This window comes from Phacochoerus africanus, chromosome 9 (assembly GCF_016906955.1).
Source record: "Phacochoerus africanus isolate WHEZ1 chromosome 9, ROS_Pafr_v1, whole genome shotgun sequence".
Lineage (NCBI taxonomy): Eukaryota > Metazoa > Chordata > Mammalia > Artiodactyla > Suidae > Phacochoerus > Phacochoerus africanus.
The window spans coordinates 31,045,422-31,062,565 of NC_062552.1; the positions used below are offsets into that span (position 1 = coordinate 31,045,422).

At 56.9% G+C, this 17,144-nt stretch overlaps 1 protein-coding gene across 3 annotated transcripts in view; it reads left to right on the forward strand.

Annotated features, from left to right (window-relative positions):
- Positions 1-14,790: 14,790 nt before the first annotated feature.
- Positions 14,791-17,144, forward strand: part of ITPR3 (inositol 1,4,5-trisphosphate receptor type 3) — a 64,726-nt gene continuing 62,372 nt past the window's right edge. Inside the window, exon 1 of one of the 3 annotated variants that reach the window (XM_047794720.1) lies at positions 14,791-15,176. In XM_047794720.1, the coding sequence (XP_047650676.1) occupies positions 15,088-15,176 (89 nt within the window). In that variant the 5' untranslated portion in view covers positions 14,791-15,087. The remainder of the gene's footprint in view (positions 15,177-17,144) is intronic. The other 2 variants (XR_007136899.1, XM_047794721.1) reach the window with 2 other exon arrangements.

The following is a 17,144-nucleotide window of genomic DNA, read 5'->3' on the forward strand; positions in this document are numbered from 1 at the left end:
ACAGTTGGCTCCTGGACTGCTTTCTGTGGGCCTGGCCTGAAGCTCACAAGTGGCGAAGGCGGGGTGAGGTGGCCCAGGGGGAGGGGAGGCCCAGGGGCAGAGTGCTGGGCACAGGCTCGCTGCCCACACGGAGACATGCCGGGTGTTCCTGCAAGGCTTTGAGGGGACCCTGCAGATGCATCTGTGGGTCTGATCTATGACGGGGCAGGGTTTAGAGTTGTCTCCTCCTCCCCCCAGGTGTGGCTCAAATACTTATTAATCACCTACTCCATCCTGTTCTAGGCCCGGGGAACAGAGCAGGAGACAACATACAAAACCTTCACGGTTCTAAGCATTTGTTACTGCTGCTGTCGCAGACCTGGGGGGACAGGTACTATGAGGAAAAAGGTGAGCCTGAGTCAGGGGTGCTGCTTCAGAAAGATGGGATGAAAAAGGACTCTCTGAGGAGGTCAGGTGGAAGCTGGACCATCAGGAATTGAGTCAGGAGCTGTGGGGATGTTGGGGAAGGGCTTTCCAGCAGAGAGAACAGCAAGGGCAGATGCCCCGAGGCAGAGCAGGCCTGGGGTGTTTGAGGCAACAGGAGATTGTGGCAGAGCAGAGCCAGGGGGAGGAGGAGTAATATGGGTGCGATCCGGAGGGAGGGAGATCATGGTCTTTGCTGATCTCGTTTTGGGGGGTTATTTTATCAGACTGAGGAGTGACCTGATGTGGTTTACATTTTAAAGTCTCCCTTGGGAGTCCCCTCTCTGGTACAGTGGGTTAAGAATCTGACTGCAGTGGCTCCGGTTGCTGCAGAGGCATGGATTCAATCCTCAGCCATGTGCAATGGGTTAAGGATCCAGTGTTGCCACAGTTGCACTCAGATTCAGTCCCTGGCCTAGAACTTCCATATGCCATGGGTGTGGCCATTAAAAAATAATAATAAAAATGTGAGGAGTTCCCATTGTGGCTCAGTGGTTAACGAATCCAACTAGGAACCATGAGGTTTCAGGTTTGGTCCCTGGCCTCCCTCAGTGGGTTAAAGGATCCAGCGTTGCCATGAGCTATGGTGTAGGTCCAAGACGTGGCTCAGATCCTGGGTGGCTGTGGCTGTGGTGTAGGCTGGCGACTACAGCTCTGATTAGACCCCTAGCCTGGGAACCTCCATATGCCATGTGTGTGGCCCTCAAAAGACAATAAGTTAAAAAGAAATAAAAGAGCTTCCATTGTGGTACAGTGGAAATGAATCAGACTAGGAACCATGAGGTTGCAGGTTCGATTCCTGGCCTAGCTCAGTGGCTTAAGGATCTGGCGTTGCCATGAGTTGTGGTGTAGGTCACAGATGCAGCTCAGATCATGTGTTGTTGTGGCTGTGGTGTAGGCCCGCAGCTGTAGCTCTGATTCAACCCCTAGCCTGGGAACCTCCATATGCGGCGGGTGCAGCCCTAAAAAAAGCAAAAATAAAATAAAATAAAAATAAAATAAAAATAGGAGTTCCTGTTGTGGCTCAGTGGGTTAAGGTCATGATGTCTGTATAAGGATGCAGCCTTGCTCAGTGGGTTAAGGATCTGGTGTTGCTGCAAGCAGCACTGTAGATCACAGACGCAGCTCGGATCTGGTGTTTCTGTGGCTGAGGCATAGACCTCAGCTGCAGCTCTGATTAGACCCCTAACCCAGGAACTTCCAAATGTTGCAGGTTCAGCCTTAAAAAGAAAAAAAAAAAAAAATTTGTCTCCCTTGGGAGCTCCCTGGTGGCATATTAGGTTAAAGATCCGGCATTGTCACTGCAGCAGCTTGGACCACTGCTGTGGCAGGGTTTGATCCCTGGCCTGGGAACTTCTGCATTCTATGGGCGCAACCAAAAAAAAAAGTGAAAAATAAAAGTCTCCCTAGGCTTTTGAGTGGGGAAGAGACTGCAGGAGACCGCAGGAGGCTATGGGGGTCCTGCTCTTTGGCCTCACTGGTTGCTGTTATTATTATGAAGGGGGTTTGAGGGTTGGGTGGGGGGTTCTTTACCACTAGGGAGCGGCCCCTGGACCCGCAGTGATCTACCAATCCTCACCCCGAGCCCAGAAGGGTGGGGAAGGTGAACCTCGGGCCTGGAGTCTGGGAGGGCCTGAGGGTCTCCATGACTTCAGCTGAGGAGCGCTTGGCACAGGCAGGGCCTCTGTGTGCAGATCGCGGCAAACACGTCCTGGCCAGGACAGCCCCGCCACCCCCACCACCTGAGGGTGGCCGCAGTCTGCCGAGGTGAGCACGTGGGCGAATCCCCAAACCTTAGGGTGTTTCCAACTTAGCGCGGAATGCTTGGGTTGAATCTGTCAGGAGACCGAGGGTGCCTGAATCTACAGTGGGGGGCGTGGAGTAAGAGCAGAGCCCTGCTGGGACACTCAGAGCCCCGTGTCGCTCTGACATAGGTGGGGAGAGCACAGAGGAAGGAGCCAGGAATTTCATGGGAGGAATCCGGAAGGCTTCCAGGAGGCAGCACCATTTGTGACTTTGGCTTGCAGGAGATGGAGGAATTTGACAGGTGATTAAGGGGAGAGGGCACGCCTGCCGGCGGGGGCGGGGAGAGCACTCCGTGGTTCCGGGCAAGTGTCCAACCTGCACCAGTTCCCCACTGGCCACTTCTGACCCGGCCAGAACCACCGCAGACGCCCCTCTCCTCGGTCTCCTCGCTCAGCCCGCCCGTGTGTGTTCAGTCTTTGGCTCCCCGCGGCCCATCCTCTTACACCTGCACTCTCCGCGCCTTTGCTGGGGCCCAAATCACAGCCTCTCCGAGTGGCCGCACCTCCTCCCACTCTCCTCCCGCCCCTGCCTCCAGCACGGCTCGACCCTGGAGCCCCCTCTTCTGCTGTCCTCACAGCGCGGGCTCTGGGACTAAGGATGCACACGTCGTCCTGCTCGCCCCGACCACGGGCCGACACACCCTGAAGGCAGGCCCTGGGGGCGGTGTCCGGCTGGCACAGGGCGGGCTCAGCACCAGGTGCTGGGGGGGAGGGGCTCAGGGGCGGAGCTGCGGAGCTTGGGGAGGCGGGGCCTTGCTGTGTACGGCCGCCCACGCCCACCTGCAGGCTCTTCACCTATCCTGAAGGCCTTGGGCTGGGGCGCTTGGGGCTGTAACGCTGGGGGAGGGGCCTGGTGAAATCCCTGGACCTGGGAGGTGGGGGGGCGGGGCCAATTAGGCGTCTGTCCCCCTCGTCATCGCGAGGGTATGTGAGCCCCAGCTGGGGCGGGCCGCAGACGGGAGTGGAGAGGATCCTGGGGCAGTGGTTCTCAGGGGCTCTGTCTGCCAGGAGATGTGATGTCTGGAGATTGTGGTTTGTGACTGGGGTGGGGGTGGGGGGGGTGGATTCTTCTAGCGTCTAGGGGTAGAGACCTCTCTAGGATCAGTCCTTATCTTTATTAAAGGTTATTGGGCAGTTCCCACTGTGGTGCAACGGCATAGACCATGTCTCTGCAGCTCCAGGACACAGGTTCAATCCCCTGCTGGCAACAGTAGGTTAAGTATCCGGTATTGCAGCTTAGGTTGCAACTGCGGCTTGGATCTGATCCCTGGCCAGGTTAACGCCATATGCTGCAGGGCAGACAAAATAGAAAAAAAAAAAATCTTTGGGAGGATTAAATGAGTTTATATATGTTCAGTGTTCAGAAAAGTGATACTTTTTTTTTTTTTTGGTCTTATTGCCATTTCTTGGGCTGCTCCCGCGGCATATCGGAGGTGCCCAGGCTAGGGGTCGAATTGGAGCTGTAGCCACCAGCCTACTCCAGAGCCACAGCAACGCGGGATCTGAGCCGCATCTGCAACCTACACCACAGCTCACGGCAACGCCGGATCGTTAACCCACTGAGCAAGGGCAGGGACCGAACCCGCAACCTCATGGTTCCTAGTCGGATTCGTTAACCACTGAGCCACAATGGGAACTCCAGAAAAGTGATACATATTAAGCACCAGGTAACATGAGCTACTGTGATTTTATTTTATTTTTTTTTAATTTTTTTTGTCTTTTTGCTATTTCTTTGGGCCGCTTCCACGGCATATGGTGGTTCCCAGGCTAGGGGTCGAATCGGAGCTGTAGCCACTGGCCTATGCCAGAGCCACAGCAACGCGGGATCTGAGCCGCGTCTGCAACCTACACCACAGCTCACGGCAACGCCAGATCGTTAACCCACTGAGCAAGGGCAGGGACCGAACCCGCAACCCCATGGTTCCTAGTCGGATTCGTTAACCACCGTGCCACGACGGGAACTCCTGATTTTAAAACATAAATCCGGAGTTCCGGTTGTGGCTCAGTGGTTAACGAATCCGACTAGGAACCATGAGGTTGCGGGTTCCATCCCTGGCCTTGCTCAGTGGGTTAAGGATCCGGCGTTGCCGTGAGCTGTGGTGTAAGTTGCAGACGTGGCTGGGATCCCGCGTTGCTGTGGCTGTGGTGTAGGCCGGCAGCTAGAGCTCTGATTAGACCCCTAGCCTAGGAAGTTCCATATGCCGCAGAAGCGGCCCTAGGAAAGGCAAAATGACAAAAACAAACAAACAAAACCCATAAATCCTCTGAAAAAAACTAACCAGTTTAAAACAACTCCTCTGTTCAAAGCCCTGCACTGGCTCCCCGTTGCCCACGTCCTCCTAGGGCTGACCCAGCCACTCACACCTGCTCCTTTTCTGTCTCCTGTTGCCCTCCTTCACTCTCTGGCTGCTCTCTGCTTTTCTTACACACACAGCCCACTCCTGCCTCAGGGCCTTTGCACTGACTGTTCCCTCTGTGTTGGAGACTCTGCCCCAGGCATTGGCTTTATTCACTTCCTCCCTCCTTGAGGTCTTTCCTTAGCTGTCAGCTTCTCTGGGGGATATTTCTTAAACACCCTCTGTAAAAAAAAAAAAAAAAAAAGTTCATACGTATATCTTCCGACTGGCTCTCTCCTTGTGTTCCTTTCCTATTTTACTTTTCTTTGAAATACTTTGATCATCTATTTAGTTTGTTTATGTGCTTGTGGTTTCTCAACTGGAATGTAAGCTTCATGAAGGGCAGGCACTGTTGCCTGTTTTGTTTGCTGCTGTATCCCCAGGCCTAGAGCCTTAATAGTCTGTTAAGGGTCTGTTCCAAGAACCCTTAAACGTTGCTAAGAGGAATGAACAGAGTGAATAAAAAATCCCTCCAGGAGTCAAGAGAGGCAGGAAGGTGGGGAGCAAAGGTAGAACAATGCAGGGGCGGGGTGGGGGGTGGGGGGGAGCCGATTGGACATCTGAGAAGGGCTGGGGGCACAAAGCCTCGCTCATCTGCCCTCCCTAGGCCTCGCATCTTGATCACAGGAACCTCCTGCAGGCCGAGGCCGGCTCTACCTGACAGGCCCTGCACGCAACACCCTGGTCCAGATGGGTGACCAGGCCTGAACACAGTGTCCTTTCCCCTCTGATAAGCTGCCCCCTTCCAGGGTGCTCAGGGCAGGACACGTGCTGCTGCTGAGGAAGTGCCCAAGGAGCGCTGGGGAGCCTGGGCAGCGGCCAGGGCAGACCCCCGCCCACCACCAACCCCAGCGCCCTCTCCTCATTCATTCACCAGATCTCTCTTGAGAACTTGTCTGGGGAGCCAACACCGCCAACCCAGCCCTGCCTTTCCATGAGTCCAGCCCCCAGGCAGCAGCTGACAGCCATTCTGGGACAGACCCCCAGCAAGAGCCTCCTAGCCGGGCCCTCCTGAATACCTGACCCACGAGATCCTGAGCAAAATGAAATGGCCCTTGTTTTGCTCAACTAGATTTTTGATAAAATTTGTTTCTTTTTTTTCTTTTTAGGGCCACATATGGAGGTTCCCAGGCTAGGAGTTGAATCGGAGCTGCAGCTGCTGGCCTACACCACAGCCGCAGAAACACAGGATCTGAGCCTTTTCTGTGACCTACACCACAGGTCACAGCAATCCTGGATCCTTAACCCACTGAGTGAGGCCAGGGCTTGAACTTGAATCCTCATGGATACTAGTCAGGTTTGAAACCCCCTGAGCCACAACGAGAACTCTTTTTTTTGGCCATGCCCCTGGCATGTGGAAGTTTGCAGGTTAGGGACTGAACCCATGCCACAGCAGTGACAATGCTGATCCCTAACCAGCTGAGTAACCAGGGAACTCCAGTTCCCTCTCTTAGGGTCATTTGGAGATTAAAAGAGCAGATGGAGACAGAAGTGTTAGAAACTGCTAATTCTTATTGGCCGTCAGTGGGAACAGTGTGCGCTCTGGGTGTGGTCCTGACTGCAGGTCTGAACAGGTCCTGGAGGCAGCCTCCCAGCTCCCACTTGCAACTCAGCCCTGAGGGCAGGAAGCTGAAGGAATTTCATTAGTCTGGAACCCCTGAATTTGGATTTTCACTCAGGCAGCGTGCCATATTCCTCTTTTAAAGAACCCTTCCACCTCTGGCACCCAATCCCTGAACCTTCCAGCCCCAACAGCTGGAAGTCCTCCCTGCTGTCTCTCCTCTTCCCCTCTTGCTGTGCATTTTGTCTGTGGGGATGAAGGGGGAGCTAATGAATGGTGGTGCTGGAATCCAGGCAGGTGCAGCCTGCATGTGGACCCCAGGCTGTGCCGCCCAGAGGGAAGCTGTCCTAGGCACAGAGGCCCTGCACCCCCCAGGATGGAGGGAGCCGGGCCAGGCCCCTCAGGAAGGTGGGAAGGCACTAGGTGGCAGCTGGAGGTGGAAGCAGGAGGCACAAGCTACAGTGGGGGGTCCCAGAAGCACCACTGGGGCAGGGTGTGTGAGGAAAAAGGGGCAGCCCTCTGCCGGGCCTCAGTCCTGAGGAACAAGCCCTGCCACGTTTCCTGTCTGTGACCCTTCTGCAGCGGGAGGCCTAAGCCACACTCTTGGATTTTTACTCAGCTTGCCTGACCTCAAGTCCTACCGCTGTGGCTTATTAGCCATGTGACATCGAGCAGGTCCCTTCATCTCCCCAAGCTTTCTTTATCTGCAGAGGGAAACAGATGCCTAGCTACATGAGCTGCAAGGTCTGCTGGAGGCTGGTTTTCCTACCCAACCATCTTCGCCTCAGCTCCCTGAGTCTCTGGTCTGTCAATGGGGCCAGGACTGAGGGCCGACCAAGCGCGGATGCGGCCACAGCGCCACCTAGGGGCGGGCGCCCTGCGGGCGGTGGTATCACTACCCGCTCCCTTTGCCTTGGGGGCCTCTTCTCTGCTCCTCCAGCCCACCTGGGAGTGGTGACGATTGCCAAGAGAGTGCAGAGTGACTGCTAGGCCAGTCCCAGGCTGTGTCTGCTGAGGTTCAGCTTGGTCCAACTCTCGTCTGTCCGGTCTGCTGGGGGGCAGGGGTGGGAACCACAGTGACCCCATCCTGCCTGTATGGGACCCAGCACCCCGCACAGATTCAGTCAGTGTCTGTCAGGGGGCCTGCTGCAGCCCTCCTTGCTGGACGCTAGCCCTGAAGGCCCAAGGGTGGCTTGTTCTCTGAAGACCAGGAGGTCCCCTTCCGGAGGGGCCTGCCCAGCCTCCAGGGCCCAGGCCCGAGGGTTCTCACAGCAACTGGGCTGCCTTGGGAGGCTCTGGTGTCCTGGTGGGAGCAGGGGCTGTGCCTGTCTCTTCCTGTGGGTCAGGAGCTCCCTGGGGTAGGGGGAAGAAGGGGCTGATCTCAGCCTTGGAACCCCACCCCCCAGCTCCCCATCTGGCCAGCAGCCTCCCCCACTGCCGCAGGACAAGGGCCCCAGTGTCTGCTCAGCTCCTGGGCAAACAGCAGGCCTTTCTCTCCCTTTCCCCTCCCAGAGCAGAGCGCCTTGACCATGACCCCTCCCTGCCCCTCTGGGAAGGGCCTGGCACACCCCTCGCTGCAGGACCTCCTCCTTCTGAAAGATCCAGAAACAAAGGCTGTAGGAGTGGGTCCTGTCCGGTGTATGAACTCCTACATTTCAGCCATTCTGAGCTATGGCCGGGCAGCCCAGGCAAGGGCCAGCTCGCCAGGCCTGCGTCCTGCCAGGGTGGGTGTGGGGCATGGCTGGAGGCCAGGGCCCAGTGCAGGTGGACTTGACGGCATCCTGTTCTCTCCTGCTGGACAACTCACTCCTGCCTGGCCCTGGCCCGGGGATGAGGGGAGGGTTCTCATGCTGGTCTCCTTTCTCAGCAGGGTCCTGGCTGAGTCCCTCCTCCAAGCCCACCTCCCTTGCTGGCAGGTGAGGTGCAGAGGCCTGTCCACCTTCTCTCCCAGTGCAGGGACACCTCCAGTCTGGAGAGACAGAGTTATCAGAAGCCTCCCTTTGTTTCGGGGTGCCTGCTGGGGTCCTGACCTGAGCATCAGGATAGGAGCAACTGCAACTGCACAGGCTGAATGGGACCTCTGTCACGCCCTCTGCTGTAACCTCTACTCTCCTCAACTCTGACTCAGCCCTGTGGCTGGGGGCACATGTAGCCCAGCCAGCTTCCCAGCACTTCCTCCTCTGGCCGGTGGGTGTTAAGGCTACTCAGTAGCTGATTATTCTATCAGGGAGGGATTGCTTTGTGGAAACCTCACTAAAATCTTGGTCCTCAGAAATATCCCCTCCTTGGTCATCTCAGCAACCAAAATTCCACTATTAGATTCTCATTTCTTTAGATCTATAAGCACTTTATTGAGAACCCTGAGGACTATGCAAACAAAGACAGTTAAAGAATATTTGCTGCTTGAAGAGTTCCCATCACGACTCAGTGGTTAACAAACCGACTAGTATCCATGAAGACACGGGTTCCATCCCTGGTCTCACTCAGTGGGTTAAAGATCCAGAGTTGCCATGAGCTGTGGTGTAGGTCACAGACACGGCTCGGATCCTGCATTGCTGTGGCTGTGGTGTAGACCAACAGCTACAGCTCTGATTCGACCCCTAGCCTGGGAACTTCCGTGTGCTGCGGGTGCGGCCCTAAAAAGACAAAAAACAAACAAACAAAAAAGGAATATTTGCTGCTTGAGCTATAATGTTTTACAAAGTAGTTATATGCTGGATCATCTCCCCTCACCCCTCCAGATCTACTGTCCACTCTTCCCTTCTCGGCGGTGTCCCAGGAAGCTGACCATACTCTGACTCCCTTGTCCTCTGAGCCAGTGGGAGGCGCTGGGAAGAGACTGGAGGGCAGGAGAGAGAGGTTGGGTGTTCCACTGGCTCCCTTTCAGGCCTGGAAGGTAGCATAGCATCTCTCTGCAGTTCCCAGCTCTAGGGCGCTGCACCGCCCCTGCCTGGGGCCCTAACCCTGCCCTCAGCTCCTCAGGTCCATCCCCTCATCAGCTCCCGTTAAGCACCACCCTCCCCTCCCCTCGGACAGGTACTGCCAGGTGCCCCCCAGGATCTCTCCAGCGCAGCCGTGGGTTCTTACTTCGCACCGGGAACCCGGAGGTCCAGAGAGGTGGGCGGCGGGCTTCGCGCAGAGCTGGCAGGGGGACGGGGGGCGGGGCTGGTGGTCCCGCCCCTTTTCTGCTTCCCACTGAGTGTGAGGGTGCCTGGGGAGGGGGTCATGCATGTCAGCCTCAGGGCAAAGGAGGAGGAGAAACCTCAGCCCTCGGGCGGGGCGGGGGGCTTCTCCGAAGTTAGCAGTGGCGGGGGGGGGGGGGGGGTGTCACTCTTTCTTCTGTGACCAATGGCAGTGGCGGCAGTAGGTGCCTTGATCCCTTTCTTCACAGGCCAGGACCACGTGTTGGGGTTAACTGGCTGCGTTCCTACCCTGTTTCCTCTTCTGTCTCTTGCATGTGCTAAGTGGTCAGCAAATGTCTGCACTAAATAGATAGGGCATTGATGCCCCGGAGAAGGGGCGGGGGAGGGGCAGGTGGTCAGAGCTCGTTCTGTCTCCCGTCGGGCTCCCTGGGGGAGCGGGGGCACATATGTGAGTGTGAGTGAGGGCTGGAGGGGCCAGCAGCCTTGGCTGCGGCTAAGTGGTTACTGTGGGCTGGGTGCCCGCCCCGGGCAGCTTATGGCATGGGGAAGGAATTCTGCGGGAGCCCCAGCGGGCAGTGGGTGGGGTGCCCGAGTGACCGGGCTGGGTGGCTGCTGCACTGAGTCAGCCCTTCTGGCCGCCCCCGCCCGGCCCCACCCTACCCCGCTGTGAGAGGCAGAGGAAGCCGGGGAGAGCTCCCTGTTATCTGCCCAGACCACAAGATGGCACAGCTAGTTGTGGGGGGGCAGCGTTCCTGCCCCTCCCAGTCAGAGCCAGGGAGGGCCAGAACTAGCTTACCGAGCAGTCAGGCCAAGGCTGAAATCTGGAAAGTGGCATGACCTCTGTCCATAGGAAGGACCCTGAGGCCCAGAGAGGCCTGTGCCTCTGCAATTCCTAGAAAGTTGACAGTGCACCTGGCCTGTGACAGAGTAATTCCTCTTTCTGAATTCACACTCTGGAGCAGTTTCTCAGCCTTTGGGCAGGTATCCTCAGGCACACACTGTGACCCAGAATACACACACCACACACTCAGGACACACACACCTTTCACCCTAAAAGTGACCCCCATGACATGTGATGCATGTTATTATCTAATCAATTTGGAGCTTTTTTTGTTTTTCGTTTTTTAGGGCTGGAGGTGCAGCATATGGAAGTTCCCAGGCTCCCTAGTCAAATTGGAGCTGCAGGTGCCAGCCTGTGCCACAGCCATAGCCACGCTGGATCCTAGCAGCATCTGCAACCTACACCAGAGCTTGTGGCAATGCCAGATCCTTAACCCACTGAGCAGGGCCAGGAATGGAATCCGCCTCCTCACGGATACTAGTTGGGTTCGTTTCTGCTGAGCCACAATGGGAACTCCAAGTTGGAGTTTTTAAAAATTATTTGTCTGGTCTTTTTAGGGCCGCACCTGCAGCATACAGAGCTTCCCAGGCAAAGGTTGAATAGGAGCTCTAGCTGCTGGCCTACACCACAGTCACAGCAACACCAGATCCAAGCTGCATCTGCGACCTACACCATAGCTCACTGCAATACTGGATCCTTAACCCACCGAGGGAAGTCAGGGATGGAATCCGAGTCCTCATGGATGCTAGTCAGATTCGTTTCCTCTGAACTTGGGCGTTCCCATCTCTGTGGCTGTGAGGTAGGCTGGCAGCTGTAGCTCCAATTGGACCCCTAGCCTGGGAACTTCCATGTACCGTGGGTGCGGCTCTAAAAAGCAAATGAATAAATAATAAACAAAAATGCTGAGCTTGGAGTTCCCAGCTATGGTGCAACAGGATTGGAGGTATCTCTGGAGCGCTGGGACACAGATTCGATCCCTGGCGCAACTTAGTGGGTTAAGGATCTGGCGTTGCCACAGCTGCAGCATAGGTCACAACTGCAGCTTGGATCTGATCTGTAGCCTGGGAACTCCATGTGCTGAGGCGCAGCCAAAAAAGAAAAAAATGCTGGTCTTGGAGTTCCCTGGTGGCTCAGTGGGTTAAGGATCCACACTGTCACTGCTGTGGCTCAGGTTGCTGCTGTGGCACAGGTTTGATTCCAGGCCTGAGAACTCCTGTATGCCGCCCCCAAAAGTGCTGATCTTTACCCACTAAATTTATTTCAGGATCCACGAATACATCTGAGTTCATACTTTGAACAACATTGCCCTAGAGACATTCCTGTGTTTGCACAAGGAGACAAGAATGTTCACTGCAGCATTGCTGTAACAGCCAAGACCTAGATAGGGCTTTCATGGTTGCTGAGAAGACAGATAAATAAATTGTGATGTGGTCAGGAAGTGGACTATCACAGCTCTACTCGCACCAAAGGATACAAGCGCTGGGTGATACTGTGGTGTAAAAGGTAGAACCCTGCAGGGTGCTGGCATACTTGTTTATGCATATGGCTGTGCGGTTCAAGCATAAAACCCGCAGGAAACCATACCCCCCAAATCAGGTCGGTGGTTATCTCTGGAGGGAGGGGGAGGGGAGTGCAGCCGGGGAGGAGTGCGTGCGGTGCGTAAGGAGCTTCAATTGAAATTTGTTTTCATTTTTTAACTGAATGTTCAAGATTTAATTAAAAATGTATATTGGAATCAAGTTTTGCAAAATATTAAGATCTGACAAAGTTGGAGGAAAGGTGCAGGACACTCACTATATTTCTTATGCATTATTTTAAATTTAACATTTCTTTTTTTGCTTTTTTTTGTATTTTTGTCTTTTGGGGGGGTCACATCTGAGGCATATGGAGGTTTCCAGCCTAAGGGTCCAATGGGAGCTGTAGCTGACAGCCTGTGCCAGAGCCACAACTATGTGGGATCTGAGCCTTGTCTGCGACCTACACCACAGCTCACGGCAACGCCAGATCCTTAACCCACTGAGCAAGGCCAGGGATCGAACTCACAACCTCATGGTTCCTAGTTGGATTTGTTTCCACCGCACCACCACAGGAACTCCCCTAACATTATTTCTTAAAAATTTTCATACTACTTTAAAGATTGCTGCTCCAGGACATCAGAGAAGGAGACTTTATTCTACCCCTGGGAATAGAAAGAGGGGGGTGGGGGGGGATCCCGAGCCTAGGTACAGAGGTGGGGAAGTGAGACTGAACACGCTGTCCTTTTTTTTTTTTTTTTCCCCTTTTTTAACCTCCCTGTGGTATATGGAAGTTCCCAGGCTAGTGGTTGAATCCAAGCTGGAGCTGCCTCCTTACGTCACAGCCACAGCAAAGTGAGATCTGACCCACTTCTGTGACCTACACCACAACTCAGGGCAACGGTGGATCCTTAACCCCCTGAGCAAGGCCAGGGATCGAACCCGAATTATCGTGGACACTGTTGGGTTCTTAGCCGGCTGAGCCACAATGGGAATTCCACTCAGAATGTTCTAATCTGACGGTCGAGGGACAGCCAGCAGCATGTGCTTTGGAGATGGGCCCGACCTCCTCCACCTCCTGGCTGTAAGATCTTGGCTGAGTTATGGAACCATCTTGAGTCCCAGGGGAGGAAGGCTGTGGACCCCTGAATGTGCCTGTGCCAAGGATGGCACATGTCCAGGCTATAGTACAGACACTGACAGGGTGTTTCCAGCCCACTGTCTTTATCATCTCTGTCTGGGGAAGGGGAGAAGGCAGTTGGGCTGAGGCTGGTGGCTTGATTGGAGCCTGGTGCCCAGCAGAGGCCTGGCACAGAGTGGGCCCTTAATAAATGCTTATGGAACGAACGCAGAGGTTTCCCTTCCCTCTGCAGGAAACACCATGGAGGCCTGACCTCTGGGAGCAAGTGAAGCTGTTCAAGTGGCTGGCTTTTCCCAGTTGGGCTCCAGGGGTGGAGAGCTGAGGCTTCAATGGCAGTGTGAGGCCGTGGAGAGAGAGCCAGGCTGGCAGGAGAGAGAGCCAGGCTGGCAGTCAGGGGCTGGGGGTTGAGGACTGGCCTTCTGGCCCCAGTTGCCCTGAACCTGCTGCCTGACCCTGAGGTCAGCTCTTTTTGGCAGAGTGGCCTGGACGAGGTTTTTCCAAGTGCAATTTGCAACCCATTTGGTACATTTAACAGAACAATTTAGTGGTTCGCAATCAGTATTAACAAAACAAAACGAAACATAACACAAATAGAACAGAAAAATATCGGAGTGCAATCACGGGTCATAAGGGTAAGTATTGTTTGTGAAACTATTGTTTGGCTTATATATAGAGAAGGTGGGACTGGCCCGATGTAAAATTTATTTGCTACGGTGCCTCCTGGTACAAAGACTGTAAAACGAGCTCAGCAATGAAGTTCTGAGGTGGCCTCCTCTCCCTCGAGGATTCTGGGGGTCTTTGTGGCCGAACCACACTCCAGGTGCTCCTCTCCCTCCCGTGTGTCAGCAGCTGTCTCTGCTCTATGCCTCACCCCTCTCGGGTCTTTCTTTTCCTGCTTCAGTCCTCACTCCCTACTCCCTTTCTCCCAGGGACCAGCCCCCCTTCCCAGGAAGTCAGGGTGGGGGTGGGGGGCGTCGGAGGGATTGAATGGGGGTGGCAGTGGGCACTCTATCCCAGAAGCTAAACTAAAAGGAGTGGTAAGCAAACACCCGGGAACAGAACATAAAGTGGGCGAGCCCGGCCGTGCGCTGGAGGGCAGGACTTGGTGAGCAAGAGCTTGGCTGAGACACCGCAGCGGGTCACTCCCAGGGGGCCGGCACCGGCCTTGGCAAGGTTGGCGCTCGGGTGTGCTATTAACTAGGAAGGTACTTTCACTCCTGCCACCTCCCACCTTGGAAAAAAAAAAAAAAGGAAAGAAAGACAGAAGGAGCCAAGAGTTCCGGAGCCAACTCCTGGAGAGGGAGCGGCTGAACTGATTCGGAAGCTGGATCTCTTTGTACACAGGAATGCGGAGAGAAAAAACAAAACCCACCCCATTGCTTCACTTCCCCTCCGAGCCCGAGCACTTTCTATTGTGCAATGAAAAGGCTTTTCACGTTGAGAAAAATGAATCCCAATTTGCGCTGCGAAGGAATGAGCGCGCCTCTCCGCTCGAGACGGCTCTCAGCTGGGCGCGGAGACGGCGCAGTGGCCGGAGGGCGACCGCGGCCAGGGCGCTTCGGAGCACAGCCCCCGCGCGCGGCTCGTGGTGGAGTCCCCCTTCCCCGGGCGGCGGCGCCGACTCTCAGCGACCCGCGGGCCGACGCGGAGAGTGTGGGGAGCTTCGAGGGCGGAGAGCCCCCGCTACAGCTGGGCCTCCCGGGGATGGCGGGTCGGCGAGTCCGGCCGGACACTCGCCAGAGCTGGGACTCGGTCCCGGGAACCCTCGGAGTCTCGCGGGGCGGGCGGTCCGGACCGGGACCCGCCAGGGGCGCTGGAGGCGGGCGGGCGCACGTGGGTGCCGGCGGGCGGGCCGCGGCGGGGTGCGGGGGGCGGGGTGTGGCTTCCCCGCCTCCCGGGCGAGATTTGCATGTGTGTGTGGCGGCCCCAGACTTCCTGCTCTTTTACGCCGCAGGTACGCGCGGGCCGGCCGGCCGGGCTGGCGGGCGGCGGTGCGCCGAGACGCGGGCACCTCCTCCCCCGGACACCAGCACCGGCTCCCGGGCCGTGCCGCGCCGCCTTCCGCTCCGCGGGCTGCTAGTCCGCCCCGGCCGCGCGGAGCGCCCGGCTCCGAGTTGGGGGCGCGCCGCTCTCGGCCTCCCTGGTCCTCTCGGCCCTCTGCCCCAAGCCTGGCCGCGCGCCCCTGGGCGCCCCTACCGCCTCGGCTCCCCGGAGGGCCGCAGTCATGAGCGAGATGTCCAGTTTCCTCCACATCGGGGACATCGTCTCCCTGTACGCCGAGGGTTCCGTCAATGGCTTCATCAGCACTTTGGGGTGAGTGAGCCGAGTTCAAGGGGGTGCGGGCGGGGAGGGGGCGAGTGGGTTCCCATGCCAGTTGCGTGCGTCCTGCCGCCTCCCTCCGACGGAGGACCTGGGCGTCCCCAACCTCCAGGAGCGGGGGAACGGCTCGCCTCCTTTTAGAGAAAGGAAGTGAGATATTTGCCCAGGTAGGAGTCGGGCGCCCTGCCGGAGCTGGCGGGAGGCGCCCCCTCCGCGAAGCCGCCACTCTCGCGCGCTCGCCTTTCTTCAGAAGGGGCGGGGACGCCGAGACTTCCTCTGCAGGTGGTCCCAGTGCGGGGGGCAGGTGGGTGGCTGGGGCGTCAGCTGAGGAAAGGCATCCGGGCCTGGACGTGACCAGCTCCGGGGTGGGGCGGAGCTGCGGGGGTGGGCGGCTCAGCCTGGAGCCCCCGTCGCACCTTTGAGGGGACGCAGTTTTTCCTCCCAGGATTTCCCCGTCCTGCCCCCCCCACCGCCGCCCCCCGCGCGCCATGGGTATCTTCCCAGCCCTCCTCTTCCAGGCGTCCCAGGTCCCCACGCTGCCACCTCCCCCGCCCCGTCAATTTCCTGCGCAGCTCATCTGGCGCCCCTGGGTCCCTGGTCCCCGGGATCTCTGGAGCACTTTACAAACATTAATTAATTCTGGCCGCCACCCCCCAGGGTCTGGATAAGCAAAGAATCAGCTCAAGTCCCAGGAGAGGGCCAGGCCTGAAGCAGGCACAGGGCCGGGAAACAACTAGAGAGAATGGTTTATCTTCAAGAGGAGCAGTTGAGCAGTTGAGTGAATGGCTGCGGATGGGAGCTTGTGTGGTTTCTCCCCATCTTCAGCCAGGCCCCAGGGCACCGCCTGCTCCTTTGTCACATTTTCAGTCTGGGACTTGTATTGAATCGTCTCATCTTCCCCACCACACCCAGCCAACTTTTTAGGATAAACCCACCCCCTTCTGCTGCTCCTACTGTGGATGCAACCAGCTACAAGGAGCCTCCTCTCTGGGGGTGCTGGGGGATGGCCTTGGCGCCCTCAGCCCTGGGGTGGCTCCCCAAGCCCAGAGGTGGTGGTGGGGGGTCACCTGGCTCCCTCCCTTGGTGGCTTGTTGGGAGTTTAGCTTTAGGCGGGTAAGGAAGGGAATCCACTAAGATGGATGGTGGATGGGCCGGGCCCACAGGGGCTTCTCACTGGCAATTCCAGCCTAGCTTGCTCCCCTTATCTCTGCACCCTCCGGGCGCTTGGTGCTGGTGGGGACTCCCCAGCCCCGGGGAGCTGACTTCTGCCTGCCTGCTTTCCCAGAGGAAGGGGGTGAGCCACATCTGGCCAGGTTCTGTGCCCCCCCCACCCCCCAGGGAACTGGCTGTTGCATGAGGGGAGGCACAGAGAAGGAGCAGAGAGTACAGGGCTGTGGGGGGCATGGAGGCTGGTGGTGGAAGCCCCCCTCCTAGGGTCTGAACAGTGCTGGGGCTTTGGGGAATAATCAGCTTCTCTGTTGCCCAGTGCCTGGCTCAGGCCTGAGCCCATAGTGGGGGCTTTTTAAGCATCTGATAGGTCTGACCCAATCAAGGGAAACATTCCGCCTCCCATACAGGCTGCCCACCCCCAAGAATTCCTTCTGTTACTTCCTAGCAGCTCTGTCCCGCCTTGGCCTTCCTGCCCCAGGAGGGAAGGCCACTTCCGCCGTCCAGTTTGAGAGGCCTTCTGCCCCTGGTGACCTCTGAGAGGCCTTCTGCCCCTGGTGTCCTTCCCTGGGCAGACACCTCCAGCAGCTCCCAACCTTCCTGACACCCCCCCCCCAAAATCTTTGCTCTTTCTTTCCCACCTCCCCCTCCACACCTGGACACTCGTGGGGGGGGCACTGGGGGGGCACTATATATACTACCGGAATTCCTGGAACCTACCCCAGGCTCTTGCTCTCTGTCTCTTTACCTTTTTTTTTTTTTGTCTTATTGCCATTTCTTGGGCCGCTGCCGCGG